General features: G+C 39.5%; 1 protein-coding gene and 1 pseudogene across 7 annotated transcripts in view; one reads left to right on the forward strand and one right to left on the reverse strand.

Moving 5' to 3' along the window:
• Positions 1–24,218, reverse strand: part of ARHGAP17 (Rho GTPase activating protein 17) — a 127,644-nt gene that overhangs the window by 57,621 nt on the left and 45,805 nt on the right. For all 7 annotated transcript variants that reach the window (XM_069106254.1, XM_069106223.1, XM_069106234.1 and 4 more), the window contains exon 2: positions 13,031–13,070. In XM_069106254.1, coding sequence (XP_068962355.1) covers positions 13,031–13,070 — 40 coding nt within the window. The remainder of the gene's footprint in view (positions 1–13,030; positions 13,071–24,218) is intronic.
• LOC138143918 (small ribosomal subunit protein eS27-like) overlaps positions 14,562–24,218 on the forward strand; it is a 33,379-nt pseudogene continuing 23,722 nt past the window's right edge.

The following is a 24,218-nucleotide window of genomic DNA, read 5'->3' on the forward strand; positions in this document are numbered from 1 at the left end:
TAGAGAATATGAACAAAAGTATAGAAGGCTGAAAAGTGGCAGAATGTATAGAAGGGAACAGAGAACAATCTAGTCTGATTAGAGTGCAGAGCTAGCTGGTGGGGAGCAGCGTGAAACAACACTTTAATTGCAGGGGTGACTGTAGAGGGAGTTAAATGTATGGCTAAGGCGTCTGTTATTAAAACATAAACTCCTTGAGAGCAGGAGTTATTTCATTGTTTGTATTCCCAGATCTGAGCAAGTACTTAATCTTTATAGGCACTTAATAAATGCTTACTGATTGACAGCCAGCAGTTAATTAGTGAAGATTTAAAGAGGATTAATCAAGCAGTTGAATAAAAGATGGACTGGAGTAAAGAAAAGACTAGAAGCCTAAAGATCAATAAGGAGAATATTGTAATTTTTTAACCAATCAGCAGTTGCAACAAACTACATGGAATTGTAACAATGTAAATGGTTGAGTGGTATTCCAGATTTGGACAGTCATTTTAGCTCTGTACAATTCAGTGTTTTAAATCATAATGTTTCTAATGAAAAGGTGAATGTTGTAAACTAATTATTCTAAATCTTCGTCAAAAAATCAGTATATCTCACATGAGCCCAAGAAGTTTGTGACACATTTTTAGATAAAATTGTTTATACAGACAAGAGCCCTGCAAAAACATTTCTTTTTTTTGCCTGAGACCTCCCCAGCTCCCCACAACACAGGGGCAACCCGGGTGGCAAAGCAGGTGAAAGGTCCCTGACATAGCTGGTACCTCAGAAAAGTCATCTGCTGTTAATTGCTTCCACTTCTCTTCTCACTTCCTTTCAACTGTTGCATTACAGTTTGTGAACCAACCACTCAAATGAAACTGTTCCATTTGAGATAGCAAACTCTTAAAGGGTAAATCTAATTTTCTTCTTTCAGTCCTCACCCTTACTGATCAATATTGACCACTCCCTCCTGTATACTGTTTTCTCCTGCTTTTGAGACAGTCATGAATAACTTGTTCAGAAAAAAATCAAATATAATAATATGGGGGGGGGGTGGATTTATAGTTAAATAAAGAACTTCCAAGTATTCCTGACAAAAAGAGCAATCACATGTAAACTATGAAGTGCAAACACAGGAGTCAAGAGAAAGATAAAAGGCAAATAAGAAAAATAACCACAAGAGATTAAATATAAATATATACAATATATTAATATATTATGCATATAATATATATTAATATATGTATATAATATATACATATATAATATATATAATATAATACTAAATATAGACATATCGCTTACATTCTAATATGGGGAGATGATATATGTCACTTCTGAACACTATCGTCATCTCAGGTCATAAATGGAGTTTAATTAGACAGAAAACCTGCGAGTGATTCCGTTATGTCTTAATGTTTTTAAAAGGAGAAAGGAAAGGGAGGAAAAAAATGAAAACACTGGGGTATGAGGGATGCAAAGGAGAGAGAGAAGAGAGGAAGGTTAGGAAAAATTATCTCACATAATCTGGGTGGAAGGAGTGGGGGACTAGGTGGAAACATGAATCTCACTCTCATATGAACTGCTCAAAGGAGGAAAAAATACACACAAACAGGCATATGAAAAAAGGGGAGAAGTGGGAATTAGAATATTACATTAAGGAAGGGAATTAGCTTTAAGACAAAGAAAACTTTAAACAGGGATATACAAAAAGATTTATAGCTTTCTGCAAGGTGCAAAAAATTAGAAACAGAGGAGGTATGTAGCATCTGGGGAATGGACAAACAACTTAAGATATCTTACATGTGATGAATACTAATGTGTTCTATGAAATAATGAACATAATGATTTCAGAGAAACCTGGGAAGATTTATATGAACTGATGCAGAGTGAAATTAACAGGATCATGAGAACAATTTACAGAACATCAACAATACTGTAAAGATAAGCAACTTTAAAAGAATGCAGAATGAGAAATTTTTTTTTTGGATATAAATGAACATGGAAATTGGGGCGGCTAGGTGGCACACTGATTAGAGCACTGGCCCTGGAGTCAGGAGGACCTGAGTTCAAATCCAGCCTCAGACACTTGACACACTTGCTAACCGTGTGACCTTGGCCAAGTCGCTTAAACCCAAATTGCCCTCCCAAAAAAAAAGAAAAAAAAAAAATAACATGGAAATTTGCTTTGGTTAACTATATATGTTTGTAATGAGTTTTTTCTTTCTCACTGGAAAGTAGAGATGGAAAGGAAAGATTTTTGCTGATTGAAAAAAATATATAAAATTTAATAAAAATAAAACAAAACAACAACCTTCCCTGAGCATCTAAAGTCTCATCCTAGAACATACCTCCAGACTCCTTCTCCCCTTGGTGAATTCCTCCTGGGGTCTCCATTTTAGGAAGTGGTCCAGGCCAGCCAACCTTCCTCTCCCTCCAGACTAAGCTTAAGACCTTTCACAAGACTTTCCCAACATCAAGCCCCAGCATATCAATGCCTCTCTACCCTAGCATTTTATTCTCCTTCTTAGGTGTTATCTTTTCCCTTAGAATGTTAGCCCCTTGAGGGCAGGGATCATGCTTCTTTTCACTTAATTAATAATCCCAGTGCTTAGTGTCTGCCACATACCGTGTTTCCCTGATAATAAGACCTATCCCGAAAATAAGCCCTCCCCTTACTGTGTAAGATTCCTCTAAAATAAGCCCTCCCCCGAAAATAAGCCCTATTGAGATTGCTACTGTAGTGAAGGTGATCCCCTGCGCTACATGCTACATTACGGTACCCTCTGTATGCACCGCCCCCCCCAAAACGCACGCCACGCTCTGAGCTGCATCCAATCAGAGCTGCAGCAGTGAGCGCGTCATCCTGTTCTTCCCCAGTGATTTGCTTATTGAATAAAGGTACATTTTTTTGTTCACATTTACCTGTTTATTAAAATTGCTGTCAATGTTCATTAAAATAAGCCCTCCCCTGAAAATAAGCCCTCTGGTGCTTTTCTGTCCAAAAAAAAAAAATAATAAGACAGTGTCTTATTATCGGGGAAACACGGTAGGAAGCATTTAATAAATGCTTGCTGATTGAGACTGATTAAACCCAACTCAATGCTTGCTGACTGAGACTGATTAAACCCAACTCAAAGCCTTCTTCAAACTTCCCGGTTCTGTTCAGGCTACCAGTATCTTCCAGTCACCTGAATTTGCAAACCCAGACTCAACCTTGATTTTTCTCTCTCCATTACCCCACATAACCAATCTCAACCATGATTCTTCAACTCAGCACTTAGAGAGCTTCAAAAACTGAATGAAGCTCACCTTTCCAGGCTTATTTCAAATTACGTTACACTCTCTACGTTACATTACTGCCAAACCAGCCTATTGATTATTTCCCAAATTCAGCAGTCTACCAGCTGTCCCTGGGACTCTGCATAGGCTGTTTTCTAAGCCTCGAACAAACTTTGCTGACATTACCTCTCAGAAGTACCAGCTTCCTTCAGGCTCAGTCTATGACTACCTCATATAAGAAGCCTTCCCTGCTGTCCCTACGTGTGTGCGCGCGTGCTGTATCCTTCACCTTCACCCCCACTCTCATGCAGAAGAATGTAAGTTCCTTAAGTAAGGGCAGGGACTTTTTTGTCTTTTTCTCATATACCTAGCAACATGATGGGGACGTGGCAAATGCTCATCAATTTGAGTTGAATTTGTTAGATGAAGGGACTGAGCTAGACCATGCCAAAGGTCCCTTCTAGCTCTACGTGAATGACAACATAAAGACTCTCTTGCTTCTCCGAAACTTAAATTGAGAAAGGTCTGTGTACCTGGATGGGAACCACATGCCTTTTCTCAGGGATATGGGCATACATACAGCTGGGTCTCCTCAGATGCTGATTTAAAGATGGGCCTTCGCATACAAATGTAGAGAATTGAACAGGCTAATGAGGGATGGGTAACCAGTCACTCCCTGTTCAAGAAGTCTCACTGGCACCCTGCTGCTTTTACAATGAAATACAAATTATGAAACAGCGTCACTGAATACCTAGTCAGGAGAAGGCTGGGACACACATAGCAAATGATGTAGGAAAACTCCAAACTGGAGTCAAGGAGTAACAGCTGAGCGTCTGGAATTCAAACATCTATGTCATTAGAACCAAGAAGTAAAGATAACACTTTAAAGAAAAATGACATTTTCTAGTTCTTTAAGTCCCCAGAAAAGGAAAGCATCTTGAACTTGGTTCTGAGAAAAGAAAAGAACAAATGCAAATTCCTAGGGGCAATCAGCAGGTGATGGTAATCACAGCGGAGTCAAGTTCCAGTGCCCCTTAGGCAAGAAAGCCCAAGAAATCTCTAATGCAGTGATTTATTTGATATTTTAAAATAGGAACTTTCACAAAATACTAGCAGTAGGATGTGAAAATTAAAAGAGAGAGTTCAAAAATCCAGTAGTTCATAGGAAACTGTTTAAAAATACTTTACTGGAAACTCAGCATGAATGTGTAATGAGGCTCAAACATACCAGGTGCTTGAAGAGTAGCTCAGCATGACTAACTGGCAAAATGAAAAAGATCATCACAAGGGGGAAATATATTAAAAAAAAAAAACTAAAGATCAAGAGGCAGGGAAGGCCCCCAAGCTTGAAAGTTCAGGTGCAAGCTAAGAGTCAAGTAGTTTCAGTGTTAGACATGGCACTACCATTAACTTATTCTGTGGTGATAGGGAACATTTCTCTTCTCTGGGCCTCAGTTTCTTTATCTGTAAAAAGAAGGAAATGGACTAAATGATGTCTAACAAAACTTCCAACTCTAGCATTCTAGTCTTTATTTTGTAAGTTTCCTTCCAGCTTTAACATGCCATGATCAAGATACAATCTGGCAGACCATGTTTCTAGAGGTCAATGATGTGTTTAAAATCCTTATTTTACAGGTGAAGAACCAAGGTTCTGAAAGTTAAGTGATCTGTAGAAGGTTACACAGTGTCAGAGTTCAAATTCAACTCTTGGACCTTTTATTGAAAGTCCATTGATCTTTCCACCACACTGGAATGCAGATGAAATATAACCTAATACAATGCAATAAAGGTTGTTCCTGTGATTTCCCAGACATGGACACATGGACCTCTATGGGTATGCGTTTCTTTTTCTTTTCTTTCCTTTGTACCCCATCACCTAGCACAAGGCCTGGCACACAAGTAGAAATTTAATGAATGCTTGTTCATTGATTACAAATCAAGAAGGATGAGGAAAGGTTTCCTGAAGGCAGGGCTACATGCCTTAGCCTTTAAAGGATGGGCTGATTTCAACAGGGTAAGACAGAGAGGGAGAGCATTCCAAGCACAGGAAACAGTGTATACAAAGGCAAAGAAGAAAAGTGCAGGGAGTGTTTGGTGAGGAAAGTTGACTAGTTTGCTTGAAGCTCTACAAGCATGGGAGTAACAGAGGATGTTGGAAGTATAGGATGGCACCAATTTGTGAGGGGCCATGAATACCAAGTGGTGGCTTCCATTTCTTCATCTGTAAGAAGTTAAAGTGTTGGACTAGATGATCTCTAAATTCATGTCTAGGTCTAAATTATCATTTTAGACTGATCCTGAGGAACTTCAGATCAATGAATTTCACTTCTCCACTGGGGAAGTTGGTGAAACCTATGACAGAGCTCCAATCACTGAACAGTGAAGTAAATATAACCTAAAGGAAGGCAGATAGGCACTGTGGTTTCTACAACAGGAAATCAGGCCTGACTAATCTCTTAAGGTTCCCTGAGTGGGTAAATATACACATGATGAAGGGGAACTATTATTTAGAATTTCAAAACACCCTTGACAAAAACTTCTCACCAAAGGCTTAAAAAAAAAAATTAAGACTGCGGATTAAGAGTTTATTTGTCCAGGTTTAAGGAGCTGGCTTAGACAAAGAGCACAAAAGGTAGGGGAGAAATATTCATCTTGCTAGTCAAAAAAATGCAAACAGTGGAGTTTGCCAAGAACTGATGAAAGTACTGAGCATCTTGAAAGCCCTTCACATTCTGGCTAACCACCTACCTTACCAATCAATTTTGTTTCATATTTTTCCTCCCTTAACATACTCTCTGATCCAGTCAACCTAACCTTCCGGCTATAATTGTGTGCATCTCACCTCCTACCTTTGCAGTGCTACTCAAGTGGTTTCCCCAGTCTGGAATATACCCCTCTTTACCCATGCCTCCCCAAGGCCTGAGCTCAGGCACTATTGCTTATACAAGGATTTTCCTAATTCCCCTGGTTCTGAGTACTTTGTACCACTTGATACTGCTTGTTTTATCTTTGTATTTGTTCAATTGTAAATCTATCATATCCCTGTATTCAAAAGTGACCTCCTCAAGGGTAGAAGCTCTTTGGAGTTTTGGGTCTTTTTATCCCCAGAACCTAGCACAGTGCATTGTACATAAAAGGCATGTAATAAATGTTCACTGAATTACTGAATTGAATCACAAATTATCTTGAGCAGACAAGGCACAACCAAAAAGGTGCCGATAATCAGCAAATATTCACAAAGTAGACTGGGAACAACCAAGATAAAAAAAAATCCCTGCCCTCAAGGAGCTTACATATTACCAGTTGTAAATGGACAGATATCTTTCACTAAGTGCCACAAGACTCTGGTACTGGTTCTGTTTTTCAGTGACTTAGCCAAATGCACAACTAATATCTTTGCCAAATGTACAAATGATAAAAAAAAAAAACCAGGAAGGATCACGAATACACTGCATGACAGAACTGGTATCCAAAAAGATACTATCAGGTTGGAATGACAGCCTTAAGCTAAACAAGATAAAATTTTAAAGAGATAACGTAAAGTCATGCAAGCCCTCTGAAGCCCAATGTTCAAAAACGGTACAACTCTATGAAGTAATCTCACCATCTTATGTTTCCAACATCACTTTTTAGATATTAACTTGAGGCGAGAGACTGCACCACAGAAAACTTTACACAGAGCTCTTCAAGCAGTAATTTCTCAATAAATATTTGTTCAATGAATAAAGAGTCTTTAAAGTACCTATGAATTCCAAAGTAGAAGGCAAAAAACTTTCAAAAGTTTTCTTAGAGAGAGGGAAAACCCTGGGGACATTTTCCCAGTTAAGCTAAACTATTACTTATATGGTATCCTGCCTGCCCCAAAATACCTTCTCTCACAATAAATGCTTTCCTTTTGTCTTACCTACTGGAATTCCCCCCAAAATAACTGAACTAACTAGACAATCCATTAATATAATGGAAATGTTGCTAGGAGAATGAAGATATTGTCAGTCATTCACACCTTACTATGAACCTGTTGAATTATCTTACTTTCTTTCTAAAACCTAGCTGAGTTCTACTACACTAAGGGAAAGATGATGTGATTTAGTGGGAAGTAAAGATGTACTATTTTGCTAATGCTAGAGCATGGAACATTCCCAAGAGTACAGCAGGCTTGGGTTCAGTGTCCTAGTTTAGGACAACATGAGTTCTGGACCATTCGAAGGCTGGATGACTCCAGAAAGGGATACAGACAAGTACAAAGACAAACTACCCATTTTTACTCACAATAAAAACGTTTATTAATCATCTATGACAGTATGTTGTACAGAACATGGCGCTAGGCACCAAAAAAAGACTAAAAAGTTTATTTAAGATAGTACTTGCCTTCAAGGAGCTCACCACCTGTGAAGCACAAGACATAATTTTTTGCACATATATGTTCAATAAAAATTAATTGAAGAAATTAAAAACTCTGCCTAATGCCACACCTGCCTCAGAAAAGAAGGGATTCTCTTCTTACTTTCTTCTGCAAAGCATATTTATCATAGATGGGTAGAGTTATCCTCGAAATCAAACTCAGTGGTTAGACATCAAAGGCCCAAAACATTCCTTGATCTTCAGTGGCATGGTCAACCACGAATTGATCTAAACTATTTTTGATGCCATGTTCTTGTAATACTTCTTGGAGTACCAAATACTGTAAATTTATTCCCCTTATCTGACTTTTAAAGGAGACCTGCCTTAACTGGCCCCAAGCTGACTATTCTCAAGCTATGAGGGAGGCCCTTGTATAACATATGTAGGATCTGGAGAAGTCTTCCATGCTTCTCCATTTCAAAACTTTTATGGTACTACAGATTTCAGTAAGTCAGTTCAATTTAACATTCATTCATTAAGATTTCCTGCCAAAATGAATGAGTTCCTGTCTGAAGAGGAGGCAGGCTGTTCATCTATGGCATATATAGAGAAAAGCCATAGAATGTTAGCACTTGAATAGATCTGAAATAACCTAGTCTAAGCTTTCCATTTTGTACAGAAGAAAACTGATACACAGAGATGGAGAGGGACTTTCCTAATACTCCAGAGTCAAAAGTAGCACCCAGGTCTCCTGATTCCCGGACTAGTGCTGCCCTCCATTGTACCATGTATAACTCCAATAAAATCCTTAAGTTCATACCAAATACAACAATGATCAAGAAATCCTATAAAAACTACAAGTGACTTCTTCTACTCTAGCACTACATAAAAATTCCAACAAAAGCCCATAGGCAATAGCAATTGCCGGTGTGACTGGAGATGGAACATGTGTATCTAGCAAGGCTCTGTGAATGAAGGCAATAAGAGGATAGAGATACCCTGAGAAAGTCTCAGCATAGTCAGAAAGCCCCAGGGTGAAATCTTGGAAACCCCCAGAGAGTGCTAGTGGGCAACAACCAGTGCAGGACTACACTGCTCAGATCCACAATATTTTCTGTCCAGAGCCACAAGAGAGACCTCTAAAGATCAAATGCTACACATCTTAAAAGCCCAGGGGTAGCCTAACTTCTGAGGGACAAGGGGCGGAATCTATGCAGGAGTCTAGAAGATACAGGGTAAGATCAAGCACAGCTGAAGACCCCACTCAAAAGCACAGCAGGGGAACAGAGGCTGGCACAAAGCTCCAGTTTAGAAACTAAAGTTAAAGAGATTAGTTAAAGGAAGACACTAGGACAAAAAGTTACTGTAGATCTAGCAAAAATCTAGATTAGAAGGAAAAATTGTCTGTAATAACTGCAAAGGAAAAAATGAACTGATTTACAAAAAATCCACGAGAAATTAATCAAGAGATAAAAATAAAATAAAATAAACACTCTTGAGGAAATAACTGGGAAGAGAGTAAATAACTTAGAAGAGAAAGTGGCAAATTTTACTCAAATAACAGAATCCCTGACAAGGAGAAGAGTCCTAACAAAAATCAACAACTCCAAGAGTCAGTAAAAATGCTAAAACAAAAATATAAAAAAAGATTTTAAAAATTAGAAGAAAATTTAAGGTAATTGACATGAAAAACAACTGACCTGGGAAACAGGTCAAAAAGCCACAATTTTTAAAAAGCTTGAAAACTAAATTATAAGAAATAATACATGAAAATTTCCCAGATCTATTAGAGCTAGACAGCAGAGTGGAGATAGAAGGAATCCACTGATCATCTCCTGAAGTTCCAAAAGAAAAAGTCATGGGAATGTCACAACCCAAATCCAGAATTTCCATGTGCAAGAAAAGATACTGCCAGAATACAGGAAGATCACACAAGATGATTTGCTGGTGTCAACTAAAAATGAGAGAAAATTTTAGCACACAACATTTCAAAATGCAAAGGATATGAATATATAGCCAGGAATAATAGGCCCTGTAATAGGACTTTCAAGCACTTACAAAAACGACTAGAGAATCAGAGAATGAATTGTGTTCTGAGGACTTAGAAACGAGAAGGAAAAGGAAGGGGTAAAGAAACACAGGGATGAAAAGAGTATGCAAGCATGGAGAAAAGGATTGGGAGGGAGGGCAGTCAGGTGCACCTTACTTTATCTGAAACCAACAAAAGAGGCTTGAATGAACACACACACACACACACACACACACAGAGTTTGGTATAAACATATCAAACTCAACAGAGAAACGAAGGAATGGGAAGTGGGAGGTTAACAGGGAATGGTCAGAAGTAAATCAAACCTGATTCTGATATAGGTAGGCATTAAAAAGCAGAAAAAAGAAAAGCAAAGAACTGGGATTAACTGAGCAAGGGCTGAACAAACTGTGGTATAGGAAAATGAGAAATGATTAGATGATTTCAGAGAATCCTGGGTAGTATGAATTGATGCAGAGTGAAGTGAGCAGAACCAAGGGAACAATTTATATGTGGGGAATAATACTACAAAGAAAAACAACCACAAAAGACATCAGAACTCTGATCAGAGACCAATTTAAGTCTCCAGAGGACAAGTGATAAAGCAAGTAGACTACCTCCTGATAGCAATGTGATGGATACAAAGTGCAGAAAGAGACCTATATTTCTGGACATGGCTATTTAGTGGATTCATTCTGTTTGACTATACTTATTTGTACAGGTTTGGATTTTTTCCTCTTTGCTTTATTTTGGGGTGGGGGTTAGAAGGGGAGAGAGGAAGTTAGCAATAGTAATATGAAAAAAAAGGACATTGAAATATTTTTTTTAATGTACGGAAGAGAACAGAAGGAAACACAGACAAGCAGTCAAGTTTTAAAAGTAGTGTGTAGTACTTATTATCTACTTTTAAAAGGGGGGAGGGGGGCATGAAATGAAGATTCATGGTTCCATTTACCATACCATTTTTTGTGCCTTGCTCTTTATATAAAAAGGGTTTTTTTCTTTTAAGTTCAAAATTAAAAAATTAAAATTTTTAAATGTTAAAAAAGCACTTTCCCCACATCTGTGTGGGGTAGAATTATTACTTTCATTTTATATATGAGGAAACTAAGATCCACAGAGCTCAGGAAACACCATCATACATCTAACAAACAACAGCATCAGGTCTTAAATACCTATAAAATAAGGAGCATAACATAAATTCCCACAAAATAAATAACAACTATTTACTCAACTAGCTTTGAAAGGGTTTTTTATTAAAATTTCCTTTCCTCTCTTTCTTTCAGGATAGGGGGTAATGGGAAGGTAGGATAGGAGTCCCTGAGGGTGTCAGCAGAAGTATCTGATTTTTAAGATATGAAAAGGGTCACTAGGAGCAAGGTAGCTTTGAGGTAGGTAGAAGATTATTTCCATGGGAACAGTTGGGGAGAACCCAGGGAAAGATCATTGCACAAATTACAAAGTCAGATTCAGCAGTGGCCTGCAGTGACACAGCTGGTAAGCTCTTGTATGCTAAGACTATGATTGCCTAAGGTATCATGCCTACAGAGATCTCACCCATTGCAAGAAAGAAATTCTCCGTGTTTGCTTATTGTTTTTTTCCTTGTAAAACTCTAATTGAAGGATAGAGAGATCAAGTCAGGGCAATCTCAGTATTCAGTATTCTTTTTGCCAAAAGACTGGTAGATTGAAGAATGAGGGGAGAAAGGAAGGAAAAAAAATTATATATACATTTATTGGCAAACCTTAAAATTCAAGCAGAAAGATGATTACTTTTCAAGATGTCATGGAGGACACCTCAAACTTCATTCATTGAAACATTTATTAAACACCTATCACACATACAATTCTTCCTAGCTAGGGGCTGAGAAAGATTAAAAAAAAAAAAGATTCTTGATCCCTGCCACTGAGTAGTAGCTTACAACCCAAAGAAGGAAGGTAAAACATAAACACAGATGAAATTTTGTTTGTTGTTAAGTCATTTTCAGTCATGTCTGACTCTTCATGACTCCATTTGGGATTTTCTTGGCAAAGATACTGGAGCTGCTTCTCATTTCTTTCTCCAGATTATTTTACAGATGAGGAAATTGAGGCAAACAGGGTTAAGTGACTTGCTCCAGGGTCAGTTACCCAGCCTTGAACTACATGGAAAATGAATCTCTCTGTCTCCAGGTGTGACACTCTACACACTGTGCCACCCAGCTGTCCCTAGCTAAATACAACACCCATTTCAAACGGATAAGCAATAAACACAAATACAATATATATTTGAACCTGGTAAATACTATGCAGATCAGAATATGCTCCTGATTCATAAGACCTTCACTAAAATCATCTTCTGATGTTTTATTGTGGTGTGGGGATAACAAAGCTGGCAGGACACTAAATCCACCCCCCAAGATGGATGAGTGTGTGGTGGTTGTTGTCATGACCAGCTCAATCAAATCTGGAGAGGCTCATTCCCAGGAAGTGGGTAACTGGTGATTAATAGTTCTGACCAAAGCAACTGCCCATCCTGATGCAATCACACTTCTGGAAGGGAGCATCAGTAGAGTCCAGGGTGCTAAGAGATCAGATGAGGGAGAGAACCCTTCCAGCCAATAGGCAGAGCATGAACTCTATGAATACTAGGGTCCCTTCCAACTCTGATACACTGAGATTCTATAATAATGTTTTTGGGTATAATTAGAACTGTAAGGGACAGAAAATTTCACAGCTTGTTCAGTAAGACTCAGGAATGGGATGAGTAAAGAGACCACGGAACACATTCAATATGGTGGGAAGGATAAAAAGGAGGTGCAGTCTCATGAAATGAACACTTGGCCTGGAGTCAAATGAGCAGGGTTCAAGGCCCGGCCTCTGCCACTGACTTACTGAATGACCCTGAACAAGTCATCTGACCTCTTTGGGTCTCAATGTCCTCATCTCTAAAATGAGTGAGTTGAGCTAAAGGTCTCTTCCTAATCTAACATTTAGAGATCCTGTTTGTTTCAGATGGGGAGGAGTGAGAACCAGAGCAGCAGAACCAGTCAGGGCAAGGATAAAAAGTGAAATTAGTGACCCTCAGGCTTCTTGCTATATAACACTTTAAAGATAGCAGGTACAACCAACTGAAAAGCCCTGCTAAAAGTCCAGCTGGAGTAAAGGATTTCTGCTTCAACAACAGAGCTGGCTTTTCACAATTCCTCTGATCCTATTACATGACCTCAATGTTCCAGATCCCCTTTTATCCTAATTCAGCTCAGTTCCTTTGCTTCCCTGTTCAAAAACATACTCCCTCTTTTCTCTGGTCTTCGGGAAGAACACAAGGCTTCATTTATCCCATTCCTGCAAGTATCAGATAAGCTCAAAGAGTTGCTGCCTTTCAATAATACATTTAAGACAAAGGTGACATTTTGTTACCTGTAGGAGATCTTCATTAAGGACTTCTGTTTTCTCAGCCCTAGAGGGAAAAGAAAAAAGTAGTTTAGAGATAGGAATAAAAATCACAAGTCCCCAAATGTCAAACAATTGGGATTTCCAAGTGGTCTCTCCTTGAATACCTCCAGAACTGGGGACTCCATCATTTTAAGAAGCCCCACAATGAGCAACTCCTACAGAGCGCTGAGCAGGGAGGGGTGGAGAAGGGAACTCCTATGAACTTGAAATCCTGCTTCTCCAAGTGTCAGAACTCTCTTTTCTAGAAGAGTTCAACTTACAAACAAACAGCATGCAGGGATGGCCATTCTTCCATGTTACATCCATGCACTTAGCACGAAACATGGAGTACCATATTTCCTCCAGAATTTTCTTTTTTTTCACTCCAACTTCCACTTAAAAAGAAAACCAAGAATAATGTTTACTCCTCATAGTTACCCCCCTTTCTCAGCTTAAAGAAAATTTCTAGCAAGTGCTTCAGCCTTCAAAAAGTTGCCTGATTGTGAGAGTTGTAACACGGGTAGAACAACCAGAGCTTTTACCAAGAGGCTAAAATTTAGAGAATGCTAACAGACTTCTCTTCAGCAGATTATTAACATTATTATAATAGTAGTTGGCTTTTATATAGCACTTTAAGTCTTATAAAGAATTTTACCAGATTTGAACTTCACAATAAACTTTGAGGAGGGTATTACCAGTTCCCTTTAACAGATGAGGAAACTGAAGTCAGAGAAGTCAAATGACCTGTCCACAACAAGAAAGTACCTACAACAGGATTCAGAACCAAGTCTACCGTTAGCACCTAGATAACAAGAATTATCAGTGTTCAAGGCTAAATTGGAACTTAAATCTTCTTCCAACTCCATCATTTTCTCCACTATGCCCTAATGTCTCTCAAGCTGTTAGAGGTCAAAAAGATTATCATATTATCAGAAATCATCTAATATCTGCCTCAGTTTATAGAAGAGAAATCCAACGCCTAGAGAGAAGTGGCTTGCTAAGGGTCAGGAGTCAGCCACCACTTTAGCTATCAGATACAATGTTTGAAGAATCATCATCTAAAAAATTAAAATGAGAGCATTTGAGCTTTTTTCCCCTTCCTTGGAATACCTTCACCCATTAAGTAAAACCTATCTATCCGTCAAGGTACAACCCAAATCCCAACTGCTCCATTCAGCTATCTCTGATGACACAAACCTCACCAATCCCTCCTTTTTCTGTACTTCTACCGTACTTATGTACTTTTGGGGCTTGAGGCTGTCTATACATTTTTGTTTTCTAATTGCTTTGGGGATCTTATCAGGTATCCCCAATTATATATTTTTTTCTTTTGGAGGGCAATTGAGGCTAAGTAACTTGTCCAAGGTTACATGGCTAGTTTTTTTGTGTGGGTGTTAAGTGTGTGAAGCTGGAACTGAACTCAGGTCCTCCTGACTCCGGGGCCAGCAATTTACTCACTGTGCCACCTAGCCGCCCCAGGTATCCCCAATTATATATGCACCTTACAGAAGGTACCATGCATTCCAATTCTCTTTCTCCTCCTGGGGCATCCAAAACAGAACTGACCATGGAGCAGATACTCAGTAAAAGAAGGGTCAATAAGAAAGGAGAAGCGGGTGACAATCGCAAAGAAGACAACTCAGGCTTGAGGTAAGAAAGAAGATCCTAGCCATCAGAACTGTCTAAAAGGCATGTCATGGGCAGCCCTGAGTGGTAGGTGGCAGAACCTCCTTGGAGGAGGTCTTCAGCAGAGTCTGGGTAGCAACTCTGTCAAATGCATTGAGAGGATTCTTCTGGCCTGTGGGCTGGACTTAGTGGCTGCCGAGGTCTCTTCCAATTCTCCAATGCTGTGATTCTGTGATTACTGCTGAGAAAAGGTATTTAGAAAAATCTCTTCTCTAGATTCTCTAAAGAAATCTCTTGGCACAGTGAATAGAGCATTGGCCCTGAAGTCAGGAGGACTGGAGTTCAAATCCAGCCTCAGATACATAACACAAAACTAGCCAAGTGACCTTGGGTAAGTCACTTAACCCCAACTGCCCTACCTTCCCCCTCCAAAAAGAAAAAAGAAAAAGAAATCTCTTCAAGTGGCAAGTCATTTCACCTATCCTGGAACCATGTTTTCCTCTGGGTCTGGGAGAGATGGTTCTTCCAGCTCTAAAATTCTAGGCTCTGTTCTTCAAGTTATAAAGCACAATAAAAGCCTAAAGATTTATTATTTCTGTCGGTATGAGGAATTTAGTAGAAGACATCATGGCAGAGGAGAAAGTATGGCTCAACTGGGAATCAAGGGACCCAGGTTTTAATTCCTGGTTTGCTCCTGTGTGGCCTTGGATAAGTCATTCCAGTTCTCTGGGCCTAAAATTTTCCCCTGTAAAATAAAAAGACTAGACTGAATCCCAAGTTCTTTTCTAATTACAGCACATGCACCTGGTTTGTATCTTAATGAGCCCTGAGAGATCCACTTCTACAATCCCTGTCCAGGAGAACATACACCCACATCAACACACTCCCAAAACTTCCTCCAATTCTGCTCTCAACATCTTCTTCCTGTTCTACTTCCTTTAGCCATTTGTTCCCATGGGCATTGCTGCTATCTTAGTTTAGACATTTCTCTGGACTGTCAGTACTCAGACTTTTTGGTCTCAAAACCCACCTAAACTCAAAAATCACTGAGGACCCCAAAGAGCCTTCATACATGTGGGTTATGTCTATCAATATTTAATACTGTAGCAATTAAAATGGATGAAATTTTAAACTAGTTATTTATTAGTTCATAAAAATAACAATAAAACCATGGCATGTTAACATAAGTTAACATTTTTATGAAAAATTACTACATTTTCCAAAACAAAAAAAATTAGAAGAGTAATGTCTTGTATAGTTTGCTTATCTGTCTGCCTTAATAGAAGACAGCTGGATTCTCATATGTTTCTGTATTCAATCAGCTGTGGTATGTTGCTTTGGTTAAAGTATATGCAGAAAATCTGGCCTTATATGCATATTTCTTTGAAAAAGGGAGGAGTGTTTTAAGAGACAAACAACATTATACTATTACTATGAAAATATTTTTACCTCTCAGGCACCCTGAAAAGGTCTCTGAGTCTCCCAAGGTAAGCAGACCATACCATGACAACTGACACAACAGAGTGATAGGCCTTTCCATCTCCACTCTCATCACCCCTCCAATTCACAGTCACAACCCTACCAAATGTGGCTTCCTGATATAAGCTACCTCTATTTACATTAATTCCCTCTTCAAAAAAACATCAGTTCCCTATGGCCTACCACTGGAAATTCAAACTCTTCAGAGTGACATTCGACACTCCATAATCCACCTCCAAACTACCTGGCTGGCCTTTTCTCTACTCAAAAATTCCTGTTCACTTACTGTAGTATGGTTTGCCTGGAGTGAATTATTCTCCACTCCCTGATTATTTGTATCAGCACATTTCCTACCTCTGTTCTTTTGCCCACAGTTTCCTATGCAAAAAATTCTCATCTTCCAATATTTTTGTATGTTGACTACCTACCCATTCTTCAATTCCCAGCTCAAATGCTACCACCTCCATGAGACCATCTTTGATCCTCCTAGATGGACAGCAATTTCTCTCTCCTCTGCTCTCAGTGCACTTTATAGACCTGCTAACTAGCTTTTGTAGCATATTAATGTAATGGCTATTTCTCCCTCCTATAGTGAGTTCCTTGGGACCAATTATCTTTCTGGCTTCTTTAGTGTTCAAAATAGCAGACTTCACATTCTAAGCAAGTAACACATGTATGCTGGATAGATGTTAATGAATGAAGATCTACCTTTAAGTTCCATTCTCATGGTTAACAGAAACAATATAGAAAACTTGGTCTAAGACCCCAAATTGTCAAAGATGTGATCCCTTGAGTCAGAAGGGAAAGAGAATTCCAAAAAAGAGACTTAGAAAAAAAAACCTAAAGATTCACATTTTACAGAGAATACTTGCAACTGCTGATAGAACTACTGTTTTTCATTTTTACACACACACACACACACACATGCAGTTTAGACTTGTCTTCAACTCCTTTGAAGGACCTTAGATTTCACTGATGTGGATGAACCTTTCACTAACTCAAGACAGCATCTCCTCTAAGACTTAACAGAGTGTCCATGGTTTAATCTGTCACTGAGAAGCCAATGTATTCATCAAAAAGCCCTACATAATTAAGCAGGTTGGTCACTGAATGACGGAAACAGATCATGCTCAGGCAGGCATGTACATGGTGTGTTTTCAAGTGGGTAGAATTTGCCAGAGCTTGGGCTTCAATGACATGGCATTCCTGCCATGAAGAACAGCATCAGCCAAGGCACAGAGGCAGGAGAACCTAGGGCATGTAGAGGAGATGGCAAAAAGACCCATTGGGCTGGAGTTTAATGATTGTGCAAGGGATTAGCAAGAGAGTAAGATGAACAGAGCAGGTAAAGCCAGCTGATGGAGGGTCTGGAATACTAGACTATGTAGTGTGAAATTCATTTGTTAGACCATAGGAAGTCACCAGAGCCTTCTTAGCAGAGGCATCACAACCTAGGAAGGAAGTCTTGTTTGGAGGCTATTAAATAATAACAGTGAGCTCATATTAAAAAACTGAAATAACATAAGATTACCATGACCCCTCCTCAAGAATGGACACAAAACAAGATAGGCAGATAGTAATGAGGGCCATAGTAGGATGATAAAAATGGGACTAGAGAGGAAGGAATGGAGAGATAACAGAGGCAGAAGTGACATCTGAGTATGATGGGACATGATATGGAAAGAAGGCACTGATTCTGGAATGAGGAAAACCTGGGTCAAAATCCCACCTTGGACATAACTGTGACATAAACAAGTCATTTAACCTCTCTATGCCTCAGTTTCCTCATATGTCAAATGAGGTTGAACCAGATGGCCTCTGGATCTAAATGGATCTTCCTTCCAGAGCTAAACAGATCATCTCATGATGTTATAAGCAACACAACTTGGTCACTGCTTGTATATCTGAGGAAATAAACAGAGACAATGGTGGCCTATCACGAGGAAAGCAATCTGTGTTTCAGACCAGTCATATGACTGCAATTCTGGGAAGTCCTGCAAGGCTGGGGGACTAGATGGTGGTGGCTGTGTAGCACTGAACCACATGGGGTTAGGAGGAAATGAGCAAAGGGTATGAGGGATTTTCTGAAAGTTTAGGAAAAGAAGAACTGGTCTCTAGAGTTGGCTTAGTTGTGCTGTTCCCAGAAGTACATTTAAGGGCTGCCCCACACTCTGTTGAGAAGTTTTACTCATCAAGAGTGTTTCAGCAGTATAAACAGACTGGGCCACTAGAGCTGAAAGGGCTCTGAAGACCATCTATTGCAGCCCACTCATTTTACAGATGAGGAAACTGTGGTCTAGGGAGGCTAAATGACTTACCCAAAATCACACAAGTTGTATGTATCAAAGGTAGGATTGGAACCCAGGTCTTCTGATTCTAGAGTCAGTGCACTTTGAACTGTACCACACTTCCTGACTGATTTTAAGGGAAAATTAGAAGATCACTTGTCAAGCATGCTACAGAAGATGCTCAGAAGGGATGGGTTAGGTTAGAAAACCTTCAAGGTCACTTTCAATGTTTCTGTAAACACCAAAGCTTAAGAGTAGATGGGAAAGGGAAGAGAAAGGAGGACAAAGAATTAAAGAGAGAGAAAAAAGGGTAGTGGAAAACAAAAACAACAGTCCTTGTCCCCTGTAAGAGAAAGAGTGCAAGGAAGGTCAAACACACAAGCTCCACAGGCTGCAGGTGAATTTATGAAACCATGATCTTTGGCTCCCAACTCTACTGACTATAAGGGAACATATCTATGCCTCATAGATTAGAACATCATTGCTCTAGAGCTGAAAGGAGCCTCCAAGTTCATCTAGTCTAATCACCTCAGTTCAAAGATGATGAAAAACAAGGACCAGAGGCTGAGAGATTTCCCCAAGGTCACCCAGACAATAAGTGTCAAAGGTAGCTTTTGAATCCAGATCCAAACTCCAAAGTCAGCAATCTTTCCACAGTATCATGCAGCTTCCCCAAACACAAAACTGAAAAGAGGAGGTAGCAGAGATTACAGCAGATGCAAGAAGCCTCTAAAAGAGTCTCAGTAATTAATTTTTCCACTTATTACCTCTCATTTCTAAACTAGGGATTTGATTTTATTTAGAAAAAAATGTGAGCAAACTCAATTTTTCCTTTTGTTGGTAAAACCTCTGCCTCAACTCATTTTCCAATGTCTCATCATGGCAGGGATACCAGTAAGTCATGGAGAGGCTGCAATCTGCATCCCTAGAGGGAATACCTATAGATGAAATCAGCAGTTTTTTGAAGCATTAAAGAATGATATGATTGCACAGGTATAACCTATATCAGATTGCTTACTCTCTCAGAGAGGAGAGAGAAGGTATGGAAGGATAGGATTTGAAACTCAAAACTTAAAAAAGAAGAATGTTAAAAATTTTTACATGTAGGTAATGGAGTTATGCAAAGCTGTTGAACACTGCCAATCTGTGCATACTTTTATATCTAAGTATTAGGACCAAGTTCTCTATTTGAAGTTCTCAGTGAAGAGATCAGAAGGCAAGAGTCCCTATTTCTGGCCCAAAGCTTACTGAGCAGACAAAAGTGGCTGCTGTTCTCATTTTTATAAGCAAAGGCCACCAAGGAAGGTGTATTTCCTGAAAAGGGAGCTTTGTCCATTTTAGACTGAGAACTGTACTGGAAGCCAAGCCATACTTTGTGAAAACAGCAAACTACAAAGGAAAGCACAACCGTCTCTATTTTTCACGGATCGCTTTTCTGAACATGGTCCATCATTCCCACAATTTTAAACCATACATGACACCAAACATTTGGGTAAACCTACCAGATTCTACCTTCATAAAAACGAATGCCTCAATAAGCAGAATAACATGCTGACTGATTTTGCATGTGCTAATGCACTATGGTTACTAGCATGTAACTTAGCAATACAACGATGAAATAGTAGGAACTGTGCAACCTCTTACTGAAAGTTGCAAAAAATCTATTTTGGTGTCTACCTAGCTACCTAGAAAGATGCGACATATCTCCATACGACAAATGAAGACACTAAACAGCTCGGAGAATTCAGCAAAAAGAACTGTATCAGAAGAGGAGCATTATTACCCACCAAAATGGTGTTCACATGTGTCTAGACATAAAAATTTAAAGAATAAAAATTATTCAAAATTGATAAGAATTTGTAAAATTGATAAAAATTTAAGGATGTTCTTTTTCATAGGTGTTGCTATACTGAACACTCAATCTCTGAGGAGTTTTTTGAATATAAAACAGAAAAAATTAAAACTATATGAGAACAAGATAAGGTATGTATCATCCCCACTGTCCGGTCTCAAACATGCTTTCAGCAAGTCTAGAGAAGATCAGTTTACAACTTGAAACGCTTATTCAGCTACAAAAATAGTAATTTTATTCACCTAAATAAGAGTCCAGAGAGCATGAGATATATGAGATCAAGATAGTGACTTTTCCTTGGACCATTTCTAGACAAATTCAATTTTTACATAGTGTTTGAAGGTTTATAAAACACGTTTGCAAAAAGTCACCTAGTAAGATAAGCAATCCAAATACTTATCCCCATTTTAAAGATTAGGAGACTGAGGACCAGAGAAGTTAACTTGCTCAAAGTCATAATGCTATTAAGAGCTAGTGTTGGAATTCAAACTGAAGCTTCCTGAATTCAAGTCCACTGTGCTTTCTATCACACCATCCTGAGGCCTTTGTCCAAAGTCACACAGGAAACTGGCATTAGAGGTAGGGATGGAAATCAGGTCCCCTGATTGCCTGTCCATTGCATCAGAGAATAGGCATCTTTGCTGCAGATAAAATACAAATAAAAAACATCAGGTAAAATATTCAACCTCACTAACAATCAATAAGCAGGATGGCTAAAAAGCAACTTATGATAAGCACTGCCTATCCATTAAGGTGGCAATAAATAAATATCATAAAAAATTAATTTAATTCTAGAAACATTCATTAAACTGATGGTTGGCCAAAACTATACGAAAATGGGCACATTAAGACACTGCCTCCAGTAGCAATAGAAACTCGTGAATTTTTAAAAGCCTAATCCAGAAATTCCCATCAGGGGCTGGAGCCTTGGTTGCTGTAACCTCAGACCCAGCAGAGCCATGACTGAGAACAGTGCATCGAATTCTACTTCTCCTCTGCCACAGCTTCCCCTTCTCTTGAGCTGGGGGAAGAGGTGTTTGATTAGATGTCTTTAAGGTATTCTGCATCTCAAATTTACCAAAGCTATTTCAAAGGAACAACATTTCAAAGTAAGAAGCAGCCACAATGTGGCCCGGTGGATGGAAAAGCAGCTTCAGAGGTCTAGAAAGCCAAGGCTCCAGTCTAGCCTCTGACACAGACTAGTTGAGTGGCTCAGAGACCCAGGGAAACTCTCGCAATCTGTAAGCTGGAAAGCACTGGTAGTGACGGTTTTCTCACCCAGCATTCCCTACACCAATGAAATCCAAGGTCCAAACCAAAACTCCAATAAACTTCCTGGTCTAGGAATGCTTATCACTGGATAGGACAGGAACCTGGGTTTTCATCTGTATAGGGAGCTCTTCCATGATTAACTCCTTGTACTAACAGAGGTCACCACTGCCTCTACAACTGAGTCTCACACTGAGAGATCAAGTGACCTCCCCAGAGTCACACAGCCAGTAAGTGTCAGAGGGAGGACTTCAATCCAGACTCTCTTGGAAAAGTACAAAGGCTGGAGGAGTCCAGCAGGGTGAGGGAGAGGTGGAAGGAGAGCGCTGCCATCGGCCCAGAGGAGACAGGACCTCACACACCTTCCATACAGGTTTCAGAGGGAGACCAAGGCTGAAGACAATCCTAATAATAATATCAACAGCTAGCATTTTTTACTGCCCTTGTGAAGGTTTACAAAGTGTCTTACAAATATGATTACATTTTGGAATTGAAAAAAAGGCATTCTTTTATTTCCTCTCCTCAGTATAGTGGAAGGCTAGAGAATATTTCAAGTCTGTCACTGTATCCACCATCAACCTATTGGACATTAGTTTTAAGAAGAAAGCCGGGCACAAAGTTAGCATTGTGAAGGAAAGGAAAAGCCAGGCAAAGTGAATTTTCAGGACAGGGCCAGAGGAACCACCCACAGCAAAGGGGAGACTTTTGCAATAGCAGAAATAACAACTTGACAGCTCAGCTGGTTACATGGAGAGATGTGAAAGAATAGCAAAACTGGAAATACAAAAAGCCCTGGGGAGGAAGAAAGCTTTCTGAAAAGGGCTGGTCAAATTCTTGTCAAGTGACCCTGTGCTTATCTGAAGAGAAAGGTCTCGAAAAAAGCCACTTGTCCAAGGGGGCAAAGGGAAGAAGGGCCTGAAACAGTCATACATTTTGTGAAATGGAGCTGCCAGAGAAGGGAGAAAAGAAACCTGAATATTTTAGTGGACTCTGAGCTCAATGCATCACAAGTGTGGTGAGACAGCTGAAAAAGCAGAGTATTCTCTGCTGCAGTAAAAGAGTAACAAAGGTGCTAACAGCCCTGTTATGCTCTGCAGTTCTCCAATGGTATCCAGCAGGGGTACTGAGGGGAAAAGAGACCATCCCAGGAGAGGCAGCGCTGGAGGAGCACAGTGGGTTTTGTCTGATGAAGAAAAGACCTAGGGGGAAGAGGATCACTTTATTAAGAAGAGGGATTAGACTTGCCTAGCTCTGCTCTAGAGGGCATAACTAGGATCAAAGGGTAGAACTCAAAGGCAGAGATACATTTTCAACTCAGTTTAATGGAAGGGCATCATAACAAGCAGTACAAGCAAAACAAAATGAACTGGCTCAAGAAGCGCCAGATCTGATTTATATGCCATCATGGGATACAGAACTGGAAGGGACCTTAGAGAGAATCTAAGGCAGGGGTGGGGGAGCCTGCAGCCTCAAGGCCACATGTGGCCCTCTAGGTGCTGGGCAGCCCTTTAACTGAATCCAAACTTCACAGAACAATCCTCTTAATAAAAGAATTTGTTCTGTAAAACTTGGACTCAGTCAAAAGGCCGCACCTGAGGTCCTAGAAGGCCAAAGGTTCCCCTCTCCTGATCTAAGATCATCTAAGATCACCAAGTCAGAGACCTAGAAGAATTTCATAGGTCATTTAGTTCAACCTCTTCATTTCATAAATGAGGAAACAGGCCCAATTAGGATAACTGATTTGTCAGAGATCATACAGGTAGTAGGTAAGAGAGCCAGGATTTACATATGGAAAGTAACTTAGAACCAGTGCTAAGTACTTTGTGTATAGAAAATACCTAGGATACATTTTCATCCCAATTTAATAGGTGACAAAACAGACACAGCAACTTGCCTGTGGTGTTACAGAGAGCAGTATCAGAGCCAGATAGGTCTGAGAATACAGGAACTCCAAACCTGTAACTATAGATTATTTGCTTTCTAAAGTTTTCTGTCCATAGTTTTGGGCATAGACTAGGTTTTTCCCTTCTGATAATGTAGCATAAACCACACTGCCTCTTTCAAAGTGTGTTCATAGTATGGCTTTGGTGTTACTGAACTTGACAGGCTATGTTTCATGGTATAAAAAGGAAGGTTATACGATCATAAATTATAACTGAGAGGAACTTCGAAGGTCATTTAGTGCTCTTTCCATAGAGAAAGAAATTGAGGTCTAGACCTTCAATGACTTGCCCAAAGTTACAGAGGTAGGATTTGAATCACGGACTCTTTCCAATTCAACAAGCTGTCTTGTGGTACAAACAGATCTTTTAACAATTAAACCAAATAAACACTAACACACACACATGAACACACACACGGTGTCCCCAAACCTTAATGTAGTTAGTTTTAAGATTATTAAGCTTGAGGGGAAGAAGAAAAAGAGAGAGAGAGACTGATTTTGTTAGCTTGAAAAGTCAGCATTTAGAATATTGTCTAGAACAGGTTTGGGTTTTTTTTTTTTTTTTGCTTTTTTGGAGGGGGAAGGCAGGGCTCTTGGGGTTAAGTGACTTGCCCAAGGTCACACAGCTAGTAAGTGTTAAGCATCTGTGGCTGCATTTGAACTCAGGTCCTCCTGACTTCAGGGCCACTGCGCCACCTAGCAGCCCCCTAGAACATG

This window comes from Petaurus breviceps, unplaced genomic scaffold, assembly GCF_028583685.1.
Source record: "Petaurus breviceps papuanus isolate PSGF00001 unplaced genomic scaffold, PetGlider_PUasm1.0 138, whole genome shotgun sequence".
Lineage (NCBI taxonomy): Eukaryota > Metazoa > Chordata > Mammalia > Diprotodontia > Petauridae > Petaurus > Petaurus breviceps.